The 27055-nt window shown below is 35.0% G+C and overlaps 4 protein-coding genes across 6 annotated transcripts in view; 1 reads left to right on the forward strand and 3 right to left on the reverse strand.

The window, feature by feature from the left end:
• Window positions 1-14384, reverse strand: part of LOC132203520 (ankyrin repeat and BTB/POZ domain-containing protein 2) — a 45906-nt gene extending 31522 nt beyond the window's left edge. The window contains exon 1 of the mRNA XM_059631346.1: window positions 14203-14384. The gene's annotated coding sequence lies outside the window, so the exon portion shown is untranslated. The remainder of the gene's footprint in view (window positions 1-14202) is intronic.
• A 944-nt stretch (window positions 14385-15328) lies between these two features.
• On the forward strand, window positions 15329-18399 carry LOC132203188 (zinc finger and BTB domain-containing protein 14-like). Its single transcript, XM_059630772.1, has 7 exons — window positions 15329-15471; window positions 16190-16388; window positions 16442-16654; window positions 16714-16870; window positions 16961-17200; window positions 17265-17339; window positions 17405-18399. The coding sequence occupies exons 2-7, from the start codon at window positions 16197-16199 to the stop codon at window positions 17716-17718; spliced, it is 1191 nt and encodes a 396-aa protein (XP_059486755.1). The 5' UTR covers window positions 15329-15471; window positions 16190-16196; the 3' UTR covers window positions 17719-18399.
• Window positions 18400-19227: 828 nt separating this feature from the next.
• Window positions 19228-23462, reverse strand: LOC132203244 (uncharacterized). Of its 3 annotated transcripts, none has more exons than XM_059630877.1 (24): window positions 23372-23462; window positions 23233-23317; window positions 22913-22995; window positions 22386-22865; window positions 22290-22325; window positions 22190-22220; window positions 22065-22129; window positions 21910-22012; window positions 21620-21855; window positions 21499-21564; window positions 21398-21446; window positions 21270-21340; window positions 21121-21217; window positions 20822-21063; window positions 20693-20771; window positions 20583-20635; window positions 20490-20525; window positions 20311-20431; window positions 20150-20259; window positions 20031-20093; window positions 19938-19971; window positions 19808-19884; window positions 19655-19751; window positions 19228-19595 (listed from the first exon to the last, which is right to left on the reverse strand). In XM_059630877.1, the coding sequence occupies exons 1-24, from the start codon at window positions 23426-23428 to the stop codon at window positions 19330-19332; spliced, it is 2637 nt and encodes an 878-aa protein (XP_059486860.1). In that variant the 5' UTR covers window positions 23429-23462; the 3' UTR covers window positions 19228-19329. The 3 variants fall into 3 exon arrangements, 2 of the variants coding, with proteins under 2 accessions (XP_059486860.1, XP_059486862.1); XM_059630879.1 differs by having other exon boundaries at window positions 19455-19595; window positions 19655-19732; XR_009442432.1 differs by having other exon boundaries at window positions 19539-19595; window positions 19655-19732; window positions 19808-19971.
• A 608-nt stretch (window positions 23463-24070) lies between these two features.
• Window positions 24071-26484, reverse strand: LOC132203444 (uncharacterized). The gene is made up of 16 exons (XM_059631246.1): window positions 26368-26484; window positions 26252-26317; window positions 26148-26196; window positions 26019-26089; window positions 25865-25961; window positions 25568-25809; window positions 25430-25508; window positions 25325-25377; window positions 25228-25263; window positions 25053-25173; window positions 24889-24998; window positions 24771-24830; window positions 24684-24720; window positions 24550-24626; window positions 24391-24487; window positions 24071-24333 (listed from the first exon to the last, which is right to left on the reverse strand). The coding sequence occupies exons 1-16, from the start codon at window positions 26467-26469 to the stop codon at window positions 24080-24082; spliced, it is 1551 nt and encodes a 516-aa protein (XP_059487229.1). The 5' UTR covers window positions 26470-26484; the 3' UTR covers window positions 24071-24079.
• Window positions 26485-27055: the final 571 nt, after the last annotated feature.

Below are 27055 nucleotides of genomic sequence, written 5' to 3' on the forward strand. Positions count from 1 at the left end.
CATCTCGCATGCGATCGTCTTTTTTGAATTTATAAAAATGCCGGAAATTTATTACATGCTTATTGGTCGCTGCATTCCTCGCTTGTCGTATTTGGGGAATCCAAGTCACGCTTTTCACAAGGTTTTTTATTCTACTTTTTGAAAGAAAAACCGTGTGAGATGGTTTAGATAAAAAGATTAAATTTCACGCAAAACGTCAAAGATATAACGCTATTTTTAAAAAATTAAAAAATTATTCTTAAAGCGTTTGGTGACAAATAGCACAATAAGTCGCTTTGTTATGGTAATTTTTCACGTTAAAAAGCTGGAATTCTTATTGTTCGTAAATTCTATGAAAAACGAGAGATACCTGTAAAAAATTCTCCTGATTGGCATAAAATAAAATCTTAATAATTCTATTTATAAAAAATTGTAGCAGAGCAGTAGAAAAATCTAGATGGTCTTCCTTTTGATAAATTTATTGTTTTAAAAAAATAATCAGTTCAACCTGTCTGAGGATTTTTTTTTAATTTGAATTTAATTTGAATTCTTTATAAATTATTTCAAGAGCAATTTCTTTACTTAATGCGGTCCAATTCTCTCCATTGTTACTACAACACATACGGTCATCGTGCGCCGATTCCTTGGTTAGATCTTCATGAAATTTCCCACAACAATAACATTTTCAAGAAGTGAAAAATCACGCCGCTCTCGTCTGATACACATTTCATTCGATATCTCTGACAGCAGCTGGAAGATATTACGGCAAAAAATTACGGCGCGTGTTTCATATAATATGTATGGCGGGCGAGTTGTGCAAGAGAGTCGGTCGGTCGGGCTGTCAGAGTCCCCCTGGTGATTTGAATGCCTGCAAAATTGGACACCGGGGAACAACAACCTGCTAATGTGCACAATGCCAAGCGGCCGCGAGAGGAAGGAGAAGACGTTCGTTCCAAGGAGCAAAATGCTGCGGGGACCTCTATAGCTTGGCTGACTGACTGAGAGAGAGAACCGCAATCCCGCTTGGGGCCAAACATTGTTAAATAAATGAGAGGCTAGCTGAAGCTGCTGCTTGTATCTTCCGATAAATAAAATACCAAAGAGAAAAGGATGCTCTGGTTGAATGTGCTTATCAGCCCGGCCGCGTTTGCCTGGATTTTTTTTTCAAAGTTCAGCAGGATTTTTTCTTGTACATTAATTATAAATTTTAATAGCTCACCAAGGGAAATTGGCAATTTTGCACACAAAGTAGGGCAAACTTTGCAAGTCAAATTATTTCATCTCAATCGGTTACGGTTTAACAGATTATTCTTGACTGAATTATTTGTTGCTTAAATTTGAACCGTTGAGTTCTGCCACCTCCATATGAGAAAGGTAGCTTGGGAAGATTTGACATGCGAATCAAATGAAAACTAATCTCACAACGCGTTCATCCTTGATAATTTCAAGGTCGAGCCATCTTGAATAGAGTTTTATTTCTGGTACTTCTAAATTATATATCTTGCCGATCAAGATCACAAAACATATAATTAGTGATTGATTGGAGGAATAAATCATTTCTACTGTAAATTGATAAAATAATCCGTGACAGATAAAATAATTTTTTATGCAACTTACTATCATAGAGACAACAGAAATTCCATATCATTAATAACATTATGCTAACAATATTATATTAATCATTATAAATAAAATAAATAAATAAAAAAAATATTATTACTATTGCTTTATTTGTCCACATTGTTATACAATTATTGAAAAACTTTTTTTTAACTAATTTCTCAAACCTTTGAAGACTTTTGTCAATTGATTTACACCATCCTTAAAAAATATTCCTATAAAAAACAAAATATTCCTGCTTCTGTCTGTCAATCGGGGGGTTTATCATTTTGAGGTCCATGGTTATAGCATAAATTTCTTTACAGCTGGCATTTCAAGGAATGATCAATCGCTATCTGTTTTTATATAAAAACTTGAGAGCATTGTATACGCTCTTTTAGCGTCGTAAATCAAGTCTTTACTCAATTTTTCATCAAACCTGAGAATCGCGCCATTAAGAGACGATCTCTTCATATACACCTCTAACCCTTTGGAAGAGACATTCCTCAAGATTTTTGTCTCGCGCATGCATTTGTGCGTTTGTGTTCACAGCGAGAGAGAATTATGAGTTTGTGTAAGCGAGAAGGATTAAAGCTCGGGCCACTAATCATTCTTTTTGTGCGTCTGCTGGTGATGAAAAATGAATTTCTCGACGTCGTTTACAACTTGTGTTCGTCCACGCAGTCACACTTCTTCTTCTTCTTCTACACATCAAATAATAATCGACTCTGCATAGCCCTGCTTTTTCTTATTGCGGTCGAGAGGGCATCTCTCAAGAGAAGAACGACGCGGGTTTAGTCTCTCTCGACAAAGGATAAAGAAAAAAAGGAGTTTCTTCGTCCAGGGTATTGCGCAGAGCGTTATTTACATTGCAAGTATTATGCATATTAAAGTCAACGGTCGCTTAAGTAATGCATCACGACACCAGAATCGCTTGAAAAATCGCACATAAAAACTTCTGGAGGAAAACGAAAGAGAGCGAGACGAATTTTCAATTGTCGCTATATGATACTGAATCAAAACAAAATAACCAAAATCTGGCCAGTTTGATTGAAAAATTTAAAGCAATTTAAAGAAAAACAATAGATACACGAGCATGCATTAATCATTTTAAATTTAATATTTATCTTAATTTATATTCTTTACAATTTTGACAATATACAAAAAAAATTTAAACATAAATTTAAACCTGTTTTGGTTAAATAAAACTTTCAACAATTTCTAATAATTCTCTATTTTTTTTTTGTAGACACAATTCTAAAAAAATAAATAAATATAAATATTGTATCCACATTATCATGGTAGAAAATTACAAATTAATAATACTCCAGTTTGTCTGTTGACTGTAGAGTTACAAAAAAATTGAATTAATTATTGATAAATATTTCTTATCAAAAGGAATTTTTCATAAAAAACATCTCTTAATCCTAATTTTCGCTACCCGGCGGCTTGCGCGTTATTATTAACAAAGCTGGCATGAATTGTGTTGTTAATTTTTTTTATCAACCTTTCTCGAACATTATCAATCATTTTCAAGAAAATTGTTCCTAACACTTCAAATTCTGCATTAAATTTAACTGCCTTCAATCCAAGATATATTTTTACAATTTACCTCCGTCACGATGGCAATCAAGTCGCGAGTGAGTATAAATAAATATCAACCATATGAGCTGCATTAAGATAAAAATTTTATATTACAAAGAAGTGAGGTGCTGCTGTTGGTTTTTTTTTGCGATATCGTGCTGCTGCAGTGTGCAAAGAAAATAATATAATGAGCTTGGAATGCGGCTCGCGAGGTGTAAATTTTGTATCACAGACACACAGGCGGGGAGCATAAATGTCAACATGAATGTATCGCAAGCGACGCAGAGTAGAATTCACGGCTGTTCACGCGAAATAAAAAAAGAGCAGCACGCATTGTCAGCGCCCTTCTCTATTCTTATCTTCTTTTTGTGCCAACAAATTCCAGAAGCAGCCGCGGCTGAGAGACGCGATTTTCTCGTTAATTCGAGGCCGCTAATGAACCGTGTGGGCTAATTTAATACCGCGAGAGAGATTCAACAAAGGGCCGATTAATCTGTGACGGAGAAATTCCAGCCGTTAAGATTGATCTACTTTATCGCGAAAATTCTTGTCGCATGGAAGTCCTCCGAAAAATGGGCTCTAGATAGTGTGAAACAATTTGATCAAACTTTTAAATTTTTTTCCAAAACTTTATTATAGGGCTGGACAAATAGTTATTTTTACTGGTAGATAAAGATTTTCTGTGTTTTGTACAATTTAAGCAAACATTCACTCTGCCAATAGTTTCTAGCCAATTTTTTCATTTATTTATGATTTATTTAGAACTACGTCACTTTCGTCCTTAAAATTCAGCGCCATCGTCATTAATTTATGACAAAAATATATTTAATTTAATTTTACTTCAATGCAGCTAGAAATCTTACTTGCCAAAAAGATTTACTTATATAAATTTCTTTTCACAATGAAAATTTATCATTCAAATTTCAATGCGATTTTTATGTTTACAACTCATAAATTTCTAAAGTTCCATGTGTTTTTAATTTTTTATTTAACTGGACGCGACTCGTCATAATAAATTGCCGCGATCACAGCGGAAACTGCGGTTCGATCGAAGTGGCTCGAAAGCACCGAAACCTAATTCGCCGCATCCATAAATTTGCGAGGTGCAGCAAATATTCCGCAGTTTACATGGTGCTGATGTCGGGTATATTATTGAATTGAGAAGACCTCGGCGGCGTATGAATTACATTTACAGCAGGGGAGCGTGACACTCGCGGTGAGTTTCGTTCATCTGGTGGTCTGGTGGTGACCAAACCGGTTGCAGAGCGGCGCAGACACCACAGATAACCAGAGAGAATAAAAGTGGAAGAGAAAGAAAAAAGCGCAATATATTTTTTTTTGCATCTCTTTCCTCAATATATTTTTCCTAAAAAAAAATTTATATAAATTTTTTATTAACTTTGCATTTTTTTTATTGACTTCAAAATTACTTCTGCCAATGGATCTCTGTGATTTATTTTCATTCAATATGTATGAATGTGTATGAGAATTAAAATATTTTTGCCTTTGTCTAGAATGAAAAAAAAAATATTTCTTATATTTTTGGGCTTCAAACTTTGACCATTTTGGAGGGGAAAGAGACTCTCCGCTGTCTATATTTTAATAAAATTTTATAAATTTCTATTTCATCTTTCAATAATTAAAAATCGTTTAATGAATTTTATTTAACTTTTTTTCAGTGGGACTATGGACAGGCCCAACCCATGGAATAAAAAAATCATCAGTTTCGGCAGAGGAGAGAATCACTGGGTCCTCCCCCGCCTTGGCTGTTCTCAATTTAAATTTATAAGTGTGTGAGATACATGTATTTTATGGGTTCGACTTTATATGTGTTCGATTCGAACATGCACTCAGCACGTTGCTCTTGAAATTCTTGTACATACTGCAGCAGTCCCGCCTTTCTTTGGCCGTGTTTTCTTTTCTCTCTCCCTTTATTTCTGGTGCATTATATTATATAAATGTAGTTTGTCGATGCACTCTCGAATGTGCAGGTCATGAATATGTATATCGAAAAGTATAAAATGCACCTCTACACACGAAAACCATTTCCAGGAGCAGCGGGGGCCGAGCATACATAGAGACACTTCCACTGGGTGGGATTTGTTTGATTCTTTAAAACAATCGAGCGTGCATCCTGACCAGACATCAGACACATTTGTTATGGGCTTTGTTACTCATTTGATGACTCTGTGGTATTTCAATCGTCCAACCGCGTCTCAACAGGCAAGAATAATAAAATCACTAACACTGTGAAGAATCTTACTTACAATTAGAACCAGCATATACACAAAAGAAAGAAAGAAAAACTTATTGAACCTCAATTAAAAATTAAAAATTTAAATCCGGTATTTTTCTAGATGCATGTCCACTAAAAAAAGCCCAAGATAGTTAACTGTGGTGAGTTATAGGAGAAAAAGTTTTTTAAATTACTTTGAAAGGAAACGTTTTTAATCTAATATTGTAAAACAAGACTTTTGAGCAAAATTATTCAATGGCCTGATTTGACTTTTGTCAGAAAACCTTTCTACATTAGTAGTCATCTTTTGTTTATTGAATTAAATTCTCTTTTAAATAACTCTGACAATGAATTCTCGTTTTTGCGAATGTAATTTCTGTGTCACCAGAGACCAGAGCCACCACTGCTAAATATGTGCGTCCAGTCCAGTGCACTAAAAGAAAACAAACACGGCCCGCGCGTGTCCGCAATTACAAAGCAAGAATTAATTCGACACGCGGTCGCTTAAGTAAGAAAAAAAAATAAGTACACCGCGCGCGTTCCTTATTGTGAAATAAAATACCGGTTAATGAATGTGATGTGCGCGGTTTGACGACGCGTCGGCGAACGGGACTTATTAGCGCAGCAGCGTGCCCAAAAACGCTGACCGGCGGCGCAAAAATTTTAATGAAGTCACGTCCGCTCCGATTGGTGCTGCTGCCGCCACCGCACAGCACCGTGCATCTCGCAGGTCGCGTAATTATTTTTCACACCTGGCCTGGGTAATTATAGCAGTATGTTGGTGAAATTCGACACCAGTTCGTGCCAGTAGATTATTTTTGATGAGTCCACTTTTCAGTTTGGGGCAAGAGTTGACAGCAGGCAACTAGTGACACGAAAAGAGTATTTTTTTCATTTATTTTAAACTATTTTTTATTTTTTATCAATAAAATATTTGCCCCATACTTTTACATCCCATTATTGAAAAACAGTTTCAATTCTTATAAAATTTTTAGGACTGAACAAATTTCTTAAACTATTACTGTGCATCAGCTGTGCATGTACAATATTTTAATCTTCAAAAATTTTACTATAGTCATATTACTTGGTGTTCATTTGATGCCTATAAAATAAATTTCAAAAAGGACTGCCCCTCAAAACTCATTAATCATTTAAGCAAAATCCCATATCTTTACAAATCTAAAAAACGCGTACAGCCGCATTTGCCACAGTCGATAATTCCAAATAGACGTGCCCAAGGGTCCGTAGTGCCTGTTCTTTTTTCCCCGACTGGACGATTGTCAGAGGCACTTTAAAAATTTCTCCGATTTGACATAGCCGAGCACCCATTAAAGAACCATCGCGGCAGACATCTCGACATTTTATCTTTTCTCACAAGAATTCGTTGGGCACAAAAAGTCAACGAGGGGATGGGATGCGCACATTGAGAATCATAAGAAATACGATACAGTTATGGATTTGTATAATAGAAATTCCTCGACTTTATCAAAAAAGCGCGCACCACATGTGGAGGGAAGTATGAATGCACGTGTGAATGATAAAAAAAGAAAGAGCCCTCACATTGTGCCCTCTCTGAAGAATTCCTATAAATTTCCGAAATGAAGACGCGGGTCCTAAAGGCCTCGCCCTTCCTCGCCATAAGGTTGTATGAAAATGGGCTCGATTTCAAAGGTGGATCAGATTACTCGGCCTGATAATACCAACACTTGTGTCTGCACGTATATGACCATTGCTCGCCAGGTTCAAATTTCATTTTTTTTCCTTACCTCCCTCAATCCGTCGGCAATATTTATTCAATTCCGATTGTTCTGTCATACACTTTTGCATCCCAGATATGAATTTTCAATAAAGGAACTGACACTTGAATTCACGACTTGTGCAAATCTCTTTCAGGCAAGATGATCACATTCATCATTTTCATACTTTCTTATTGTTGTATAGAAAATTTAAAAATGTGCACAGCGGTATGTGTATTTTACATAGCGGATTAAATTTGTTGAATTCAGCTCGGATTATATACAATTCAAACTGCTTATAATTCTACTTCATCTTTTTTGCACATTCATGCTACGGGCATTAAAAACACCAATTACAACATCTAATTTTAAAATTTAATATATTTTCGTTGAACATCAGTTTTTAATCAACTTTATGAAATTAAATTTCTTAATTGATAAATCTCTCTTGAAAGAAAATGATAATTGTTTTGCCATTTTTTTTTTTAATTTGTAAAAATGTTGTAAAAGCTGAAATTATTAAGTTAAATTTTTGTATTCCCCGAAAAAAAAAATTAAATATGGGCCATGTGAATTAATTGCCAAAGTCGTTGTCTTGGTCCACAGCGAGTTATCTTTTTTGGGCATCGCGCTTCTCAGAATTCAGTTTAAAAATTCTGTCAAGCCGAGAAAACATCTTTCGTGGCCCAGTTTTCATCTGGTCCTGTTGCTCGGGTACTTTCCTCGATCGTTACATACCGGCTTACGACAAACTGCTGTATAAATAAAGTATCCCTTGGGTACAACCACGAGAGGTGCAATAAGAAACGGAGAGAGAGCAGACACGAAATTTCCTCCTCTCGCGTGCATGAGTTTAACGAGTGACTCATGTTAAGGGGTCAACCACTTTTTATCGGACGAGAGCACCCATCTCTCTCGCGTAATATAATACACATTATACACCCAATTGGCCTGTGTGAGAGTTGCAGCAGCTCTTGTTTGGTACTTGTTTCACGCTCCAAATTTAATTGATATCCGACCGATGGCATCGCACCTCGTCACGTTTTTCTCGGCAGCAGCTTATCGATCGCAGGCCGACAGCTCTTGGAATTAAACTTTTATTTATTTGTCTCTAATTGAGTGCAAAGATTATCTAAATGGCAGTGTGTGGAAAAAGGTGGTCCTTTCAGAACCAAAATAGGAATTAATAAATAATGCACGATTGGCTCATTATTTTTATAGGGGTGCCAATTATTTTAATAAGAGTTTTTTTTTAATTTCATTAATCTATATAAAATATACATTAAAAGGCTATTTTTTTAATTGCAAATATTAAAAATTTATTTGTCAAAATTTTTACAACTTAAATTGAGAGCGACAAAATTTCAAAAACAATTTTGTCATGATCTGTGGATGTGCGGCCACTCGTTTTATTGATGAGAAAAAAACAGCAAACAAATAATGGTATTGATAGTCTTTTAGAAAATTCGTGTACAGCAAAAGCAGTAGCAAGAATTTTAAGTGGATGTTTTATACACACGAGATCATAAAATTGTGAGCCAGATACTCTCAAAGGAGCATTAAAGGTTTCGGAATTCGCTCAGCACAATTTGACGCGCCGGACCTTCTCGGAAGCTGCTCCGACAAGGACATTAGGAGGAAGGTAATGATTTGAGCCCAATTTGCACACAAATGAGAAAAGTCTTCCAAGGGAAAATAAAAAAGTTGGGAATCAAAAGTTAAAAATAATATTCTTATTTTTTTTTAATGATCTAAAATATTGTAATGAATTATTTTTGCTTAAAACTATAAAAATACATTTACCAGCAGCCTAATTTAATGTGTCCTTTTTCATTTTTAATTTTATTACAATTTCTTTGTTCTGAACAACATACGCTCAAATCAGATTTAATTAAATTTTGAATTACTTTACAAGCAAGATGAGCACCATAAATTTATAACAAGCAACATAACCCAGTGGAAAACTCTGCAAATAAGATTTCATAATCATAACTCAGGCCCCGCCTTCGGATTCCACAATAAAGCAGGTCCAGCCTAATATAAAAGTTAATTACTGGCTGCCACCTCTCGTCCTGGCTGCTGGCCGAAGTAAAAAGCATAATAAGGATAATCTTGTTTTAATACCAGACTATAGTTATGCGACCGACGGGGAGAAAATTAATAACCGTGATTAAAATTTTAAAGCAATAAGCTACTGGTTTTCAATCAAACTAATGAAGTACGGACGAGTTTGTACGAGAAGGGCACTTGCAGGAGGCAGTGTTAATTTTTTATAAATATGTACCCTGCGCTGTCAAGAAAAGTGTGTGAAAAAAGAAGCCTCGAATTATTATTATTATTATGTGCGTCGCTTTTCTGCTGCTGCTGTGAGCCGGACTGCTTGTGAATAGCTTCGGCTTTTATAACTGTATTATAGATACACGTATAAATGCGATAACGCGTTGTGTTATTTTCTAGAGGCACTCGCAAATCCATTACTGAGCATGTTCAAGTGGTAAAATAACCGACTAGGACTTGAGACGTGATGGAGCCAGCGTTGTTGGCCCATGAGACATTTAAAAAAATAGACAACAAGAGAGAAAATCGTGGGAGGAAATTATTTTAAGTAATTTTAACGCCTTCTATTATTACCAAACATTTTATAAAAAAGTTGGGAAGTGGTATGGAATTTTAAATTAAAAAAAGCATAGAAAAGAATTCTCTTCAATAATACATTATTCTTAAAAGCAAATGAAATTTTGTTTTAAATCAACTTAATTATATTTTGTCGGAAATGAAAAGGTTATTATGAAGGGAGTCACTTTTACAGCCCAGCATGAGTATGTTTTTTGTTCATAATTATTATTTTTTAAGACTTGGCCCTGACCCTGGCTGCAGGAGAACAAAAACACTTAAACATGAGCACAGAAGAGGATGAAGATAATAACATTTTGCAAAACAGGCTAATTTCCTCGCTGCTGTTAGCACCGGTAGTTGATTGTTTCTCCCTCTTGGATTTTATGTATGCGTATGGCAGGTGTATTGTGTATGTGAATTTGGCAGGAAATCTCCAGCAATTATCGCGCCGCAGTAGCTGTTGCATTTAACTTGAGAAGTGCTAAACATGTTTTTTTTCATTCATTAATGAAATGGTCCTTTTAGTTTAAGTGTATAAATTCAACTTTTTACAAACAAAAATTATTAATAATATCAAATTTGTCCTCTCCATTTGAAAATCTAGATCGAGCGTGTGGATTTTATTGTGGATTATCAGCACTACTCTCTAGGCGATTAACGTCTATCATAATTAGCCTGGATAATTATTCCCGCGGTTTGAAAGTAGAAATTCATCCTGGCATTTCAATAGTGAAGGGAGATTCACATACAGAAGAAAAATAAATTTGAGCCGGATTAATTATTAATTTCTAATGGCGTCAGCTTTTCGCATAATCTAGCACATATTAAAAGTCGGAGTCGTTTATGCAAAGCAGCCGAAAGGAGCATTAAAATCGCATTTGGTCGCTTTTGATCTTTTACCTGCTTGGAAACCTCGAGGCCCAACAGATCATCGTAATTAAGGCTGCGGAGAGAGAGTAATTTTAAAAGATGCCCAAATCATCAAAGAGCAATCGCCCCTCTGCTTGCCTGACCTTTGGGAAGGTCAGACTAAAATTTGGAGCAATATTTGATTCAGCTTTCATTATGTAAAACTTATCTTGGAAATAAAAAAAAAATTAAATGAAAAATAAATATTTTGATTGATAAAAATTTAGCAGTTCAATTTAATTCAATTTATTTTTCTCCAAACAAGTCAGTAGTTAGTTTTTACATAACGTACAAATAATATAATTCGTTTATGGTCTAATATAACTAATATTTTAATTCACACATTTCTCTTTCATTTTAGCAAAGTACAGCACAAAAAATTTAGTAAAATTTATATATTATAATGATTGCTGTCACCTTTAGACTATTATAATACCACGAAAAAATAATCATCTTAAATTGTTTTGCTTTTAAATGTTTATAAATTTATTATTTCATACAAAAGGAATGGTTCAATTTTTTTTCATCCAATGTTGTCTTAGAAATCATATCCGCAAGCAATTTTTCCGGAAATCATTGAAGAAAATCTATAAATCACCAAAAGGTGTGTGCGTTGCCGCAAGCGTGGTTACATTACGCGTCCGGCGTAAAATTTATGGGCCACGCAGCGCTATTTCGAGATGCAATAAAAGTGCATCGCAGCAGGTTAGTAGTGAGGCGAGCGAGTTTATCTCGGTGTGTGTATCTGCTATCCGCAGAGATGAGTTACGACTTTGGGCGCGCGATGCAGTAGCCGCGCCGAGGTGCATTTTACTTTTTACAGAGGAGGAAGAAAAGGAGGATGAATATTATTATTATATTGCGCCGAGCATTGTATGGGCTGCAGAGTCGCCTGCGGTTTCGTCAGGTGAGATAGGAAGAAGAAGAAGTGCTGCTGCGAGAGGGGGTTGGGCGGTGGTCCCTGAGGCAGCGCATTCCTGGAGCCGCGCAGCCTCCCTCCCAAGCATCATCATCGTCGTTTATTTACGTGTTGTCGACCGCACTCGTCTCTCTTGCGAGAAGGATGTTTTTTCACTTTTGGGTCACCGAGCAATCGGGACGTTTCATGTCAAACCGTGTCGATTAAATGGAATATCGACAATAAATCTTCGTGTTGATTTGTGACATCAAACATCTGGCACTTTTATTATTTTACTAATGTGAATAGAGAAGAAGATTGATTTATAAATTTCCAAGATAAAAATGATAAATCGAGGCATAAAAGTAAATAGGATGAAAAGATAAATTAATTTCAATCATGGTTTATAATTGCAAAACGAGTGAGAAAAGATACACAGGTTTGTTCAGTCTCTCCCTTTTCCTAAATTTTTTTCTCTGTTGCATTTTATTTAAAGCAAATATCCACATATTTTTTCGATTAATATATACACAAAAATATTCAGCATTTTTTCGTCTAGGAATTTAACAAATTTTAAATTCTCGGATCGGTTATAGTCTACAACAGGCAAACAAATCTAGAGAGCCCTAAATGATTATACATTCCAGGAGCCGCGCAGCAAAAACATTATTTGGAAAGGGACGTTCAGGTCCACGTATAATCTTGAATGCACTGCGCGTGTAATTAGAGACATTACAGAAACGCGTTTGCTAAGGTGACAAACGCACACTCATTGGACCACGAAAGACTTTCAAATTTTTAAAAATCCGTCCGTCTGTTTACTTTTTGCATTTTTGTGAGGAATGAATAATGTCTGCCAGGGAACAATACTGAAAGGGTTCGTTTGTTCCTCATTGTTCTCATCAGCAGCAAATAAAACGCGTAAAAATTGTCAACATTCCTGTTGGCCGCTGATGAGTAAAGAGGCACGCTCGGCATCTCTCTCTTCCTTTGGCACTCGATCGTGCGCCGCGGAGGAAATAAAATAAATTCGCGATGGTTTCGCGGAATCGCGTGCGTTTCTACAAACAGCGCACGTTCGATTTTATCTTTTACGTGGTAAATGTTTGTTTGTTTTTATTGAAGTAGCCGTCCGTACCTAATGTCGTTTTAAAAGCCTTTTGGTTATAATTTAATGACATTTTCTCCAAATGCGAAATTTTATGTTTGCAGTTTTTTCCTTAATACTAGATAAAGGATCTTGAAACGGATTATTATGAAACAAAAATGTCTTTTTATTTGCAATTTTTTTATAAGATTTTGCAAACATTTGCAGGAAATGTATAATTAATTCCCCTTAATTAGAATTTTACTAATTTAAGCTTTTTTTCATCTCAGCATCATTACCGTTGACTCGTTTGAAGAGGAATAATTAGGGTAATTATAAATCCATATTTTTCAATTAACAAAGAATCCGAAATTTAAAATTCCTAAATGAAAAATTATGAAATTTGTGCGTTACGACTGAAAAAATATGCAAACTTTCCATCATCCAATTTTTCACAAATTTAAGCTTGATTTTAAAACTTTAAATCTAATTTTCATTGGCCCTAGCTCGGAGTTCCCAAATTGCATTGTCATCAACTCATCAACCCAGTTCTGCACACCAAAAAAGTCTTGTTTTCATGTTGTGGCCATTTCTGGATACTGAATTTGACACGTCTATGTAATAATAATCCCAAAAAAATATTATATAACGCTGCTCGGTGGCAGCGATAATTTATTTTCAGGTTATTATAATTTTTTGCTCAGCACACCAAAGCCCATAACCTTTTTTGATCGGGCTCGGTGTGTCGGAGAGCAGTGGGCCGACGAGCAGAATTTTCGCTGGCCATGGCGTTGTTTTATCTCAAGGGGCTTGTCGCTCTGTGCGCGCGCGGACGAACCCAACCAACAGCAAATAGTAATTATAGACTTCCTTGCCAACGAAACGGCAAAGGTGGCTGAAAATTTATAGTGTTGCAAATATAATAGTCGCGTTTTGCTCTCGGCTCTTCCTTTCTTGCGCGCTAGAGAGAGACAATTTGAATATGACAACAAGACAAAAGGTAATGAACTCTACAGCAGCTAGTTAAGCCGAACAGAGGCGAAAGAGAATTTTGTGATATTATCTCACTTTTTTTTACCAAGCGGAGGGAAACTTTCAATGCATAAATTTGAAATGAAGAGATCGGGCTTTTCCTCGTTGCAAAAACTTGTTTTTATTCAAAAACAATTAATTAATTTGAATTAAAAATTAATTTAACACTAAATACTGTTAAAAAGTATTTACTTCTAATAAAAAAAAATTGTTTTCGAATGTAAATTTCTTTCGTTTTTATTTCCAAATTAAACTAAGAAATGACGTGTTATTATTGTAAGTTTTGATATAAATATATGTGATGATACAAAATGTCTCCGTGACTTGTCAACTTATTTACTATACATAAATAGCAATTTAATTAATGCCAGTTCGGCAAACAAAAGAATAATAAATATATGCGTGAGTTATTTTCATTGTTTTCATTTAGGTTGGTTAAAAGTTGAGCTTTCCATAGAAATGTTATGTTTTTATATGGGCAACATTTTTAAGTTTTCAAATCAGAAATTTCCTTGCATTCGCCTACCTTTTTTCAGGTGGATCCAGTCGTGTCCAACGCACACAATAACACTTCTCAATGGTCCAGGTGTGCACGAGAGTCGCACAGACAGACAGCGATACCTAGGTGGAGGGTTGCACCTGAGATAACTAAAAAGGTCTCCTGCTGGTCCTTTGCTCAGCTCAGCCGGAACCCCTCTTCTCCCTCCTGCAGCCGGCAGAGGAGCGCGCACATCACATGGAACGCCCACAGGGCACCTCCAAGCTAGGCAGCGCGCGGCTCAGGGTACAGAGGGCACCACCAGTCGACAAACACCCAAGTTTTCTGCATAATAATTAATAATTATAACCATACATATTAATTATTCTCGAAAATTTCATAGATTCTGATATTTTTCTACAATTAAATCAATGAAAAAAATAATTTTAGAGGTGTAAGAGACAATTATTTTACCAAAGATCTTACAATTAATGGCATGTCAGCAAAAGAATTTGGTATTTACGTAATTTATAATTAAAAACAAATATAAATAGTTATTTCCGTTGTTTCATTCATAATCGCTAAAAGCTACAGTTTTTTCAGTTTTTTTTCATAAGAAATACATTTAACCTTTGTAAATTTAAAAAATGTTTATATTCAATGAAAAAATGTATTATTTATCTTTTCTTAACTTTACTTATTTTTAATTGATTTGAAAGAGACTAAACAGTCTACTATTTGAATTTTATTTGCGGTATTATTATTATTTCCATGTAATACACCATAAATATAATTAAAATTACGAAATTACATAATTTTAGAATACATTATACACATAAACAAAAAAAGACAAAATTGAGTGGCGCCTTCTGCGCCACTAAAAAGTGCACAGGCCGACAAGACTTTGTCTTGGCCTGAACTGGCCTGAACCTAAAAAAAAAAAAAAAACATACCACCATAAGCAACCAACCAGCAGCATTATTTTTGCGGATTGTACTACATAAATTTGTCTGGAATGTGAAGCGGCGAACAGTGTTGCTGTTGATTTTTGATTTGTGTTCACATTTTAGCAGATCTCTGCCGTCATTTATTCTTACTTTTTGTATTATTGCGAGTCTCGACTTGTCGAGGAACGACTGATGTTAGTTTGCAGTCGCAGCCGCTGCAGTTCGACCTCTCCAGAGGTTATTTTTATTCCATGAATTCTTCAGACCAACACACGGAATAAAGAAGTCACACACTCTAAAAGCTTCTTCACGAATGCATCAACATTATCAACAATCGTCAACGATCACGCATTATTGGGGAGATTTTCGGGTGAGAATTATGAGTGAAACTTCTTTTTGTTTTTGAATATTCCTTGGTCAGAGAACTGGGAATCACAAAAGCGACAGAGAGCACGAAATGAAACAGTTTTTTTTTTTCAAATCTTGACAAGCAAGGCCGGGGTATGCATTTTTTTTCTTTAATATTTACGTAATTATATGAATGTTTTTGAAAATTTTACATTTTCAGTTGAAAAAATATCAATTTTTTATAATTTGAAGAATAAAAGGATGCATAGTTTTGCCCTGTAATATGTACGCACATTCAAATTCTTTTTGATGCATTTTTCACACTAGTTAGATTTCATAAGAATTTTCTGAATCATAATCTTCTATTTCTGCTTACATATTTTTCATTCTGAATCTAGGCATGCATTCATAAATTTTCAAACCCTTATTGATGGTTTGTTGGTTACAAGAACCATTAAATTTATTCCCTCGAAAAATGAAGAAATGTCCTTGAATTTAAACTATTTTTTACCTTTTGGCTTTGTAAGTTGTAACCACGTAATTGTTGCATAAAATTGAATAATTTAAATTTATGAAACAAAATCACAAAAATTCTCATTCTTTGAGAATTTTATTTATTTGATAGAAAGCATGCGTTAAACAGATTTTTCTTTATTTCTTTAAATTTCTCAGCTATTTAATTGTATTCCGAACATTAAAATTATTATTTTAAAAGTGAGGAATAATTAAGTTGTTTTCAGTTTCAGCATGGATAATGAAGAGATCGAAACCTACTCCTTAAAATGGAACAATTACGTGGAGCAATTCATGACTTCGTTTGATTCACTGAGGACAGAAAAAGCGCTTTTGGACGTTACGCTGAGCAGTGAAGGCAGGAAACTTTCTGCCCACAAGATTATTCTGTCCGCCTCCAGTCCCCTTCTCAAGCAATTGTTGGAGGTAAATTTTATGCTAATAATTTTAAACTTTGAATAATAATACCTTAATTTCAGGAGAGTCCAAATGAACACCCGCTTGTAATTTTCCCAAGTATTGCTTTTGAAGATCTCGAAGGCATCGTTGACTTCATTTACACCGGAAAAGTGAAGCTGGATGGAAACCGACTCTCCACATTTCTACAAACTGCCGAGCTGTTGGAGATCAAAGGATTGGCAAAAATCAGAGACGATTTACCTGATGTGGCAGGTTCATTAAAATCAGGAAAGGTATAATTTACAAAATTTATTTTACAAACCAGTTTTATATTAAGACAAGAGTAATTTAGATCACAAGTGAACCAAAATTAGTTGAAGAGGTGGCAACATCCTCATATGAAAAGATTGCCCCTATGGATATGGAAGAAGCTTCTGACTGTCTAACTACATTGGAGGAGCCAGAATCTATTGTGATTGAAATTCCGCTCGATGTTCCAGAGCCAGAAGGTATTATTATTATTACTTTTATTATTAATAAATAAAATAAATGGTGTTTGAAACTTTATTTTCTCATTTAAATTCCTTTTAACATTTCAGTTCCAATCCACAACAATCCAGCACTTATGGAACCCATTACCAATGGTTCCGACTCCGTGCCTGTGATGGCCGTGATGAACCCTGATGAGAACAAGCAAGTTCCGAAAGAGCAAGGCCAAAAGAAGGACATTGGGGAGATTAGAATAGATGTAGCGTCTGATGTGGAGGAAATCATTGTTCTTGACGATGACAGTGATGATGATGATGGTGAGGATTGCACTCAAATTGCAACACAACAAGGTATTTAAAAAAATAGATTTCGATCGTTTTCTAAAACTAATAGAAAACGTATCTTTGCATTCAGGTACCAAATCTCCCTCAAAGGAAGCCTGTAGCAAAGATATAGGCCGCCGTAATCGCAAGGAAATATGTTGGAAAGGTAAAAATTATCCAAGAATTTGTTTGGTCTCTAATTTAGAATGTGATTTTTTGCTAATTTTGCAGGCTCGTCAAGTGAACCCCGTCGAAAAATAGCCAAAAAACCTGAAAAACTGGCGGTCGTTGTGCGAGGCCGCAAATATTACTGCAGTTTGTGTCAGGATAAGTCTTTCGCAGACTTTAGGTCATGCAAAACTCATTGCGACAAGCACTTCTTTACCACCCACACCTGCCATGTTTGCTTCAAAGTTTACTCGTCGAGGAAGAACTACCTACGGCACAGCAAAATCCACACTGACCAGTTCAAGTGCCAAATCTGTGAGCAAAAGTTTGCCTGCATTTCACACCTCAAGCGCCACCATGAAAGTAAGCACCTCTAAATTTTAGCCTTCTTGTCAAATATTTTCTCTCATTTGATGCAAAAATTGCATGTTTTAAGTTTCCATGTTTTAAGTAGAAAGTGCTGGAGCACTATTATTTTATGTTTTAAAACTCACAGCACCTTATCAAGAAGTGCCTTTTAAACAGTAGTCAAAGTAGTATGATAATGTGCAATGCTGACATTGAATTGATCTCAATACAAAAATATCTTGCTTGAATTTTCCAAGCAATATTATTTAAAATCCGTATAATAATCTACTATAATCTTACTTGATAATTAGAACATTTTCTAATGGAAATCATAATCTAAAAACTGAAATTATTTCTAAGTTATTTTATTTTAGTTCAGACTACCTTATAGGCTGTGGCTGCTCTAATGAGAGCCATTGCAGCTCTAATTGTTACTCCCGTCTTTAGCGACCTTTCAATGTAGTATAAAATATGTTCTATTCATTTTGTTTTGAAACCACAGAAAAATTATTGAAACGGAAGTATCTGTTCTACTAATTAGTAATCAAAATTTATATTAGGAGAACCCCAAATTAGTGGAACTTAATGCTAAATTCTATTTTTCTAGTTACCAATTGATTCCGAAGACACAATTTTAAAATTTTAAAGAACTCTACTTTTACGTCTGTTTTCTCAATCAATTCTTCTAAATAGTTAAGCAATACCCATTATTGAAAAATAAAAATCGAAGTTTAAACTATTTTGATTCCGGACATATGAAGGATAAAGAAAAAATGGAAGACCTGAAAATTGGTGATATATTTTAATTTTGAATGTAGTGGCTCTCAGGATGTTGGGCTTGTTCAGTTGTTTTGGTGCTACTATTAAAGCAGAATGCAAATTAGTCTACCAATTAAATGGGGATGGTCTCCCTTGAACAGTTTGCAAAATATGTCTTGTATATCAGTAATTTGAACCAAATTCCATTCCAAAAGATATTTCCAAACTAATTTGGCTCCGGTAGTAAATGTCTTGAGGACACTTCTAGTGGACATGTAATCAATCTGCGCAACATAAATAAACTGCTGGTTGCAAACCGTACATATTTTTTCATGTTTAACTAAAAGTCTTTGGAAAAATCAAATTAAATTCAATCAAACAAATATAATTTAATCTTTAGATCTTTTTAAACAAGTTTCTTTGGTGAATAATGTTCTTTGTAGCGCTATTAATATTTGATTAAAAATAATTTTTCCTGCTAAGAAATTTAACATAAAAAATTTGCAGACCAAAAGAAGCAATTAGTTTTTGACGTACAAAAATTTTTCCCAGAAATTTCATTTCTTTTAAAGTAGTTTTCAGATGATTGAGGAAAATAAAATTAATTTACAATAAGTAAATATTCAAGAATAAAATAAATCATTATTCTGCCGACTTGTCTTTTAAATCATTCATATTGTCAATATTAGAAAATAATTTTGCTATTATAAAATCAAGTCTAATCTTTTCTATTCTAAAACAGTGTTCTTGAGATAGCAATAAGAAATGAAAGCTGCAGGTTTGGATCATTTTTATTAATATAATATCAATAAGCCAATCAAATTATTATGTGTTATATAGTTTTAGCATATAATTTTTGTTTTTTAAATCTGCTTGGCCAATCACGGTTCACAAACGAATGAGTTTTTTGCAAGTGGGCCTGCTGGATCCACGTTAAGTGAAACTATATCCCCCGGTTGATAGTTAGGTAGCGCACTACCAAAATCATACGTCAGGAGATACATCGACTGATCTCCCCAGGTATTAACAGGCGATTGAACAAACTCGTTCATCATAAATGGTTGTGCGCTTGACATGCACCAGGTGTAGTTGCCAGTGCCTAGTCTACTAGCAGGAGCGGTAGAAGGAAGAAAATTGCTGTCAGGTACTGAGTTTGTGTAGTAAAATTAGGGTCGTATCAAATAAATGAATGTTTGAAAAACTCACAGCTTTCTACAATGCACTTTTGCTTGGCAGGTGAATCCAGCACTAACAATCGAAGTCCATATTTGCAACATATTGTCGCTGCATTTCCATAAGTTTGCTAAAATGTTTTCAAAAATCAGTTCTTAATTAAAATCAGTAACTATTCAAAATTACTTGTGATAAAAATGCTATATAGCGTAACCCACATGCCGTGAAAAACGTTCCCCCAGCTGATCCGCTTGTTGTATTAACTGAAAAATATTTTGAAATAAAAGGTTCCTTTGAATTTTCAGAACTTCAATACGCGAGTTGTTTTCATATTCAAGTTTTGACAGGTCCTTATATAAATAATGATGAATTGTAAAAAAAATCAAAATACTTTTTACATGCAACTTACGTCTATTTGACATGGAAAATCGGCTGGACATCTAGATACATCGCCTTGCAGAGGAACCGTTTCCTTGAAATAAATGTTTATTAAAAAATAATCTATGATTTAAATTAAAATAATCAAACCGCTGAGCTATTCATCTCCACCGAGGCGATTATGTCTGACACGAGATTGGGCGCCTTGTCCTGCCCGCATTGATAGACAAATGCTGCAGTATCGCATTCGTCCATGCCCTCTAATTTTATTCAGAAATGAAATGACTTAGATAATAATTCGGATATAAAACTTATTGAGGAACATGAATCCACAGCTTGGAGATTTTCTTGTAATTTGGTAGGAGGCGCTTTGGCGGCCAAAAGTTCGGCCATGGCTAGCAAATTCTCGTCGACAATCTTGCCATTGATCATCTTGAGTATTAAATTTAACAGTTTTTTTTATCATTATTTTTAAGTTGGAAAGCCGTACATATCCACTTTGTTCTGCCAGGCATCTCAAGTAGCACTAAATTATAAGGTTTCATTTTTGTTCTCTTTTGAAATTGAAATTTTAAATTTTCACTTTGATTTTTGACGTGAAGTTTGACGTCATATTCAAAACGTCTTCTGCCTCTTCTAAAAATTTTCTTGGTGCTAATCAAAACTGGAGATAAAATCATAATATTAACATACGGCGTGTGACATTGAAAACTTGTCCACACTCGTCGACAATTGCCTCAGAGCTACCAGTCGATTTGGTTGTGTCCCTCGACTAGTTCAATAGATTTAAAATCCACAAATAAGTAATTTTACTTAACAAACCTCGCAAATATATCTCATTTTATTCTCGCAGTTATTGTCAGAAAATAAAGGTGCTATTCTATCAATTTTAACGGAGATGCAATTTTCCAATCCATTGCGATCGCTGGGTTGCTGCCATGCCCATTTCGCATTTCGTACTAATTTGTTCACGGCGCACCACCCGTAGTTTGACTCGCACCCAATATCTGCGCCTGAACTCCAGAATTCTCCTACTTGCGTTGTCACGTTGTGAATTGAAACTCCTTCAGATTATTAAAATGCTCAAAGATGAACACATTAAATAAGTTCTATAACTTCACCTTTGAGTGCTTGGAATAAATTATCGAATTCGTAATCAAAGTCTACGCTCAAGAGTTTCATGCCAATCGAGCAACATTCCTGACGCGCTGCTTGCCACTAAAAAAAAAAAATCAAATCAGAGAAATTTTGAAAAATAAATTTTTAGAACTGTAGTCGAGCCAAAGCTAAACATATAAATTCTTCCGTTTATTGAGTGCCAAGTTCCATGCAATTGTGGATCTTTAAAATAACGAGCCGTAATAAGGATTTTTAAATGAATTAATTTGATTCACCCACTAGTAAGAATCATTGTGGTTTTATCTGCCAGCGTTGTGAAGTAAGACACCTGTAAAGGTTTTGATACATTCAAATGATTCATAATATTTCAAAAATTGTACATTTTTAGTGCACATTAAGTCCGGGCAAGCAGGGGCTGAACATGAAGGAGGAGGTGTTGGCGCTCCCTGCAATATAAATCTAGAGATTTATATCTTTTATCTACTATATTATAATAAATACCTGGCAACCAAAAACATATTTATCGGTGCAGTTTCTTTCAGTGGTCTCAACCTTTGAGTTTTTTACAATTCTTAAATGGACACAGCCCTCATTTGCAGTCAAGGTTGTATTTGGATATCCTGTAGCCCACATATTTGTGTTTTTGGTGAACACTTGACTCGTGGTGCACCAATTGTATTCATTTAGGTCGGTGACCTTCCGCCCCGCCGTCCAATAATTTGAATTGAATATCCAATCTGAATTGAATAAGAATTTTTTTTTTTTTTTTAATGGGAAATTTTGAATTCAACCTTTGGTGAGGTTGTTGAAGCAATTCCGCTTTTCATCGCTCTCTAGCATTATTGGTTGCATCCCTAAGGAGCAACAGCGGTTTAAATTTGCTTCCCAGTCCACCTAGAAATTATCCAAATAATTTGAATGCAAATTAAACTTTTTAATTTTTTACAATTGATTTCCCAAAAAGGAAAAGCTGACCGCAAGACTCGACCCAAAATCCAAAGTCTCGAGGGTCTTAAAATTATTTTAACATTTAAATGTTGTTAAAAAGAAATCCATTCTTTACAAAATTACCTTTTAACTGGCCGTTTGTAAACAATGTTGACTGAAATGGAAATGAAGCTTTTGAAAAGTTCACTTACTCAAAAAAAAAATTAAGCAAAATATATATTACATTTTTTGTGCAGCTGCTTGGGCAAGTGTAGATAACCTGTTATAAATTTTAATTTTAGATTTCAGGAATCATTGCTCATGATTTTGTTAATTTTACGTTCCCATTTAATTTTGCTGTTGTAGAAGCTGCGGCTGTTGTTATAGTTTTGGGGGTTGTGGTCGAAACTGCTGTAATTGTGGTTGTAGCTGATGTAGTTGAGGTTGAAACTGTTGTAGTCCACCCTGTCGTCATTCCAATGCCTGGCACGCTTTGGCTGGAAGCTCCGCTCAAAGAAGTACTTGAGCCAGAGGAACCGCCGTTGGTCGACGATGATGCCATGGAAGAACTTTCAGCTAATTCTGCAGTCGTTTCACCTTCTGTACTTCCTTCTTCACTTGAAGGTGAACTCTGCTCGTCGATCGGAGTAACGGCTCCGTCAACTGGGGCTTCGGTTGCTGCTGATTCTACTGATGAGGCTTCGTTAGTGTCACTGGTCGGAGCTTCCCCATTTTCTGTGGAGGACTCTTGGCCACCAGCTTCCTCATTTGTTTCGTCTATCTCTTCATCAGAAATGGTAGTGGCATTTAATTTTTTCCACTATTCCAATAAAATTTAGAGCTAATTCTTTTTTTTTAATATTTTACATTGCTTGATTTTGTGCTCGACCGCTCTGAAAAACAGGACTTGGCTCCACAACATTTAACCACTTGTTTTCTGATGGTATGCCCTGAAAGAGTTAAATTTAGACTAAAATATAGATTTTAAAAGTTCATAAATGAAAACAAGTAAATTAAAATTACGCGTATGTATATGAAATTTTTCTAGACCACTGACAATTCAAAATAAAACTTATCATCAATCCAAAATAGAAATTTTCTAGGGAACTGAACAATGAATCCAAAATGTATATGTATGTTACTTCTCCATAGAAGGGTCTTTTACAAATTAAAAAACCTATACTTACGCGCGCCTTTTGCATGACTGTGCTGTGTTTGTGCGCGCCGAATTGTTAGCTTGCCTTTCTTCCTAGCGCCATCAACTTGCATAACCTTAATTAAAATGTTATATAAAAGTGAGTATTTTTAGGAATTCAATATAGCTACGAGTAATAGAACAACCAACGTGAAAATAAAGCTAGCCAGCATAATACGAACCGCCATATTCGTGGCTGTTGTATTGCGGCATAGAGTTGTGTCTGCTTACCAAGCGAGCACAATATTTGGGAAATCCAAATTTTGTTGGAATGAGAAATTCAGAAATCCCCATGTTTGAAATAGTGTCAAAATATTGCATGAATAGTGAATACATTTCCCATTGCCATTTCCTACGTCGATTAACGTCTGTATGTCCGTCCTCTACAACCCATGTGTACGTGCATATGCTAGCTGGTTATTATGTACACAATAAGTGAAAAAAAATATGAGAGTTGGAAATTGTAAAATTGTGCAAAATTGGTTTATAATTTTCAGGTACATACATGCCGACTATACCTATTTTTTCCCCTTTTTTTATTCCGAGAATCAAATCAAAATAAGTTGAAATGAAGAACCGCAGGCTTTTCCTCGGTGAAATGTATATGTAAAACCAGGTTATTCCTTTCAACATGGTGAGCACATGAAAAGTGGAAATTTAGCTAATTGAATCAAAATAATTTTTCATTTTATCTTATGGTTAGTGGATCAATTTTTTTTATTGAAAATTTTGTTATTTTATTTTTTGAATGAAGCTCGATCTTTTTTTGCCAATTAACATTTATTCAAAAAGATCCAAATATTTCACTTTTTTTATGAGAAGCCGTGGAAGTAACATTTTTAGGGCTCACAGATAACCCCGCATTTGACAGATGGGTTTGCTGGCCTCAATTTGACTCGCGTCTGGGAGCCATTTAGCACACCAGTAAAGTCGTACAACATTTGATAGTTTGATGCATTTTGCCAATCGGTGCCATTATTTTGGCCAAAATCACTCATTATAAATTGCCTACTGGATGTGCACCAACTGTAATTACTCGCTCCCATTCTGCTGAGAGGAGCGTGGAATGACCCTGATCGATATGCATCAGGAACTATAAAGTGATTTTATTTTAAAAAAATTTGCACCATTTTCAAACAAGAAAACTCACGTCCATCTCTGAAGCAATTTTGCTTTGCAATTGTATCCAATGTCAATATCTGAAGACCATACTGGCAACACAAGCTACCAGCGGGAGAATACAAGGTCTAATATGAATAGAATAAATAACTTTCAAGTAGGTAATTATAAATATATTTTGTTAAATTACACTTGCTGAAAATACAGCATATCGCTTTCCACTGCAAGCATTGAAAAATTTTCCGCCATTAGCTGATGCAGATAGAACTGTAAAATATCGCGAATAAGTTTTAAAATAAAATGTGCAATTTTAGAAATATTCACCAGTTGCATTTTCGTACTCCATTGTGCGCCTCGTTGGCTTTTTCAAAAGCGTCAATTAAAAATCATAACAGCAAACAAAAATCTCACATTCAATGAACAACCGTATGAGGCGCATAAAGCCACAGTAACATTTAAAGGCGACTTTTCCTATAATGATTTCCGAATATCGTTTATTCTTGTTTATTAGAAAATAGTTATAATTTACGGCAGAGGAATTGCGCTCGACTGAAGTAATTATGTCGGACACAAAGTCTGGCGCTTTTTCTTGTCCACACTGAAAGACAAGCGCAGCAGTATCACATTCATCCATGCCCTCTAAATATTTGTAAAATGCATGAAATTTCAAATTTCAAGTTCATAAAATCTAACTGATAGATGAGCAAGAGTCCACAGCCTCAAGATTGTCCTGCAATTTTGCTGGTTGTGACTTGGGGGAAAGAAGTTCAGCCATCATTAGCATATTCTCGTCAACAACTTTGCCATTCAACATCTGAATTAAAGAGCCGTAAAATATATTTGATAATTTTGTTTTTAAATTAATTACAAATCCACTGTGCTCCCCGACGCATTTCAAATAGCACTATTTGATTTAAAAAAAAAAAAAATCATATTTCTTTGTACTGCACTGATTAAAATTGTACCTTAATTTTTGTTGTGTATTCTGCACTCAAAGTCAAAACGTTCTCTGCCTCAACTTGTAAAAAGATTTTAAAATAAGTCATGAAATTAAAATAGTCAAAGTTTACTTCTTGTAACGTTATAGACTGCTCCACATTCATCAACTATTGCTTGCGAGCTTCGTGATGATTTAGTTGTGTCTCTTGACTGAAAATTTTACCTTAATTGTGAAAATATTAATTAATTTATCAATTCATCAAATCAACCTCGCAAATGTATCTCATTTTTCTGTCGCAAGCATCATCAGATAAAAGAGCAGAATTTTGGTTGATCGCAATGGAAATGCAATTTTCAGATTTGTTTTTATCGCTCGGTTGCTGCGGCGCCCAGTTTGTACTTCGGACCAGTTTGTTCACCGCGCACCAACCGAAGCTCGACTCGCAGCCAACATCAGAGCCGGAAGTCCAAAACTCCCCTGGCTCGGTTGTTGCATTGTGCATTGATATAGCTACAAATTAATTACGAGCGGTTATTTATTTTCCTTTAATAATTTATAAATGTACTTTTCAGAGCTTGTAGCAAATTATTATATTCATAGTCAAAGTCTAAGCTCAGCAGTTTCATTCCAATGGAGCAACAAGCCAGATTAGCGTCTTGCCACTACGGATGTTTAAATTTAAAAAAAAAAAACTATTCAGCTTGTTCCTTAATAATTACAGTTGATGCATTGAAACTAAAAACGTAAATTCTGCCATTGATAGAGTGCCAAGTTCCATGGAATTGTGGATCTGAAAATCAACCAGTTTCACACAAAAATCCAGCGACACCTTAAAATAAATCACTCACTGGCCAGAACCATGGTGACATTGTCAACCGTTTTTGTGAAATATGTCATCTTCAAACGAAGAAGTATATGTTTTTCTTTTAACTGTTGAAAAATAGAATTTTACCTTTTTGTTGCAACTCAAAACAGTACATGAAGGGCTGAAACACGAGGGAGGTGGCGTCGTCAAACCCTTTTCAAAAGAATAAGCACTTATTTATAATAATTATTTTTCGGCTAAACCTGGCAGCCCAAAACATATTTATTGGAGCAATTTGCTTCGGCGGCTTCAGCTAGCTGCAAATCTTTTGACATTTTTAATTGTACGCAACTATCAGGCAACATCAAATTTGGATTGCCGGCGGCCCATATAGCAGTTGCGTTGGAAAAATTAGTTAAATTCTGACTTGAGTTAGAGGAGCACCAGTTAAACTCAAAGTCGTTTATCCTCCGTCCAGAAGTCCAGTAATTGGAACTGTACGCCCAGCCTATTTTTAGTTGATAAATTTTAATCGTTTACAATGTGGCCTGTAAGAAATAATTCAATGAATCAACCCCGGGTTAACTTGTTCAAAGACAATCGCTTCTCAGCGCTTTCTATTGTAATTGGTTGCATTCCGAGGGCACAACAACGAAGGTAGTTTGTTTCCCAATTAACCTTTCAGATTTTATGGAATTACACTAAAAAGTTTGATAAGTAATTTTACGACTGATTTTCCGAAAAGAAAAAGTTGACCACTTGAAGTTATCCAAAATCCATAATCACGTGCATCTAGTAATTAAAAACAAACAAATAATTGTGAAATTCTTACAAATTTTAGTTTCACTTTTCAATTGATCGTTTTCAAATAAAGATGCCTAAAAATTAAATTATATTTTAAAAAAATTGGCACTAAACATAATTTTCCCAACATTTTTTGTGCAGGTGCCT

Source organism: Neocloeon triangulifer, unplaced genomic scaffold (assembly GCF_031216515.1).
Source record: "Neocloeon triangulifer isolate White Clay Creek 2 clone unplaced genomic scaffold, ASM3121651v1 ptg000017l, whole genome shotgun sequence".
Taxonomy (NCBI): domain Eukaryota; kingdom Metazoa; phylum Arthropoda; class Insecta; order Ephemeroptera; family Baetidae; genus Neocloeon; species Neocloeon triangulifer.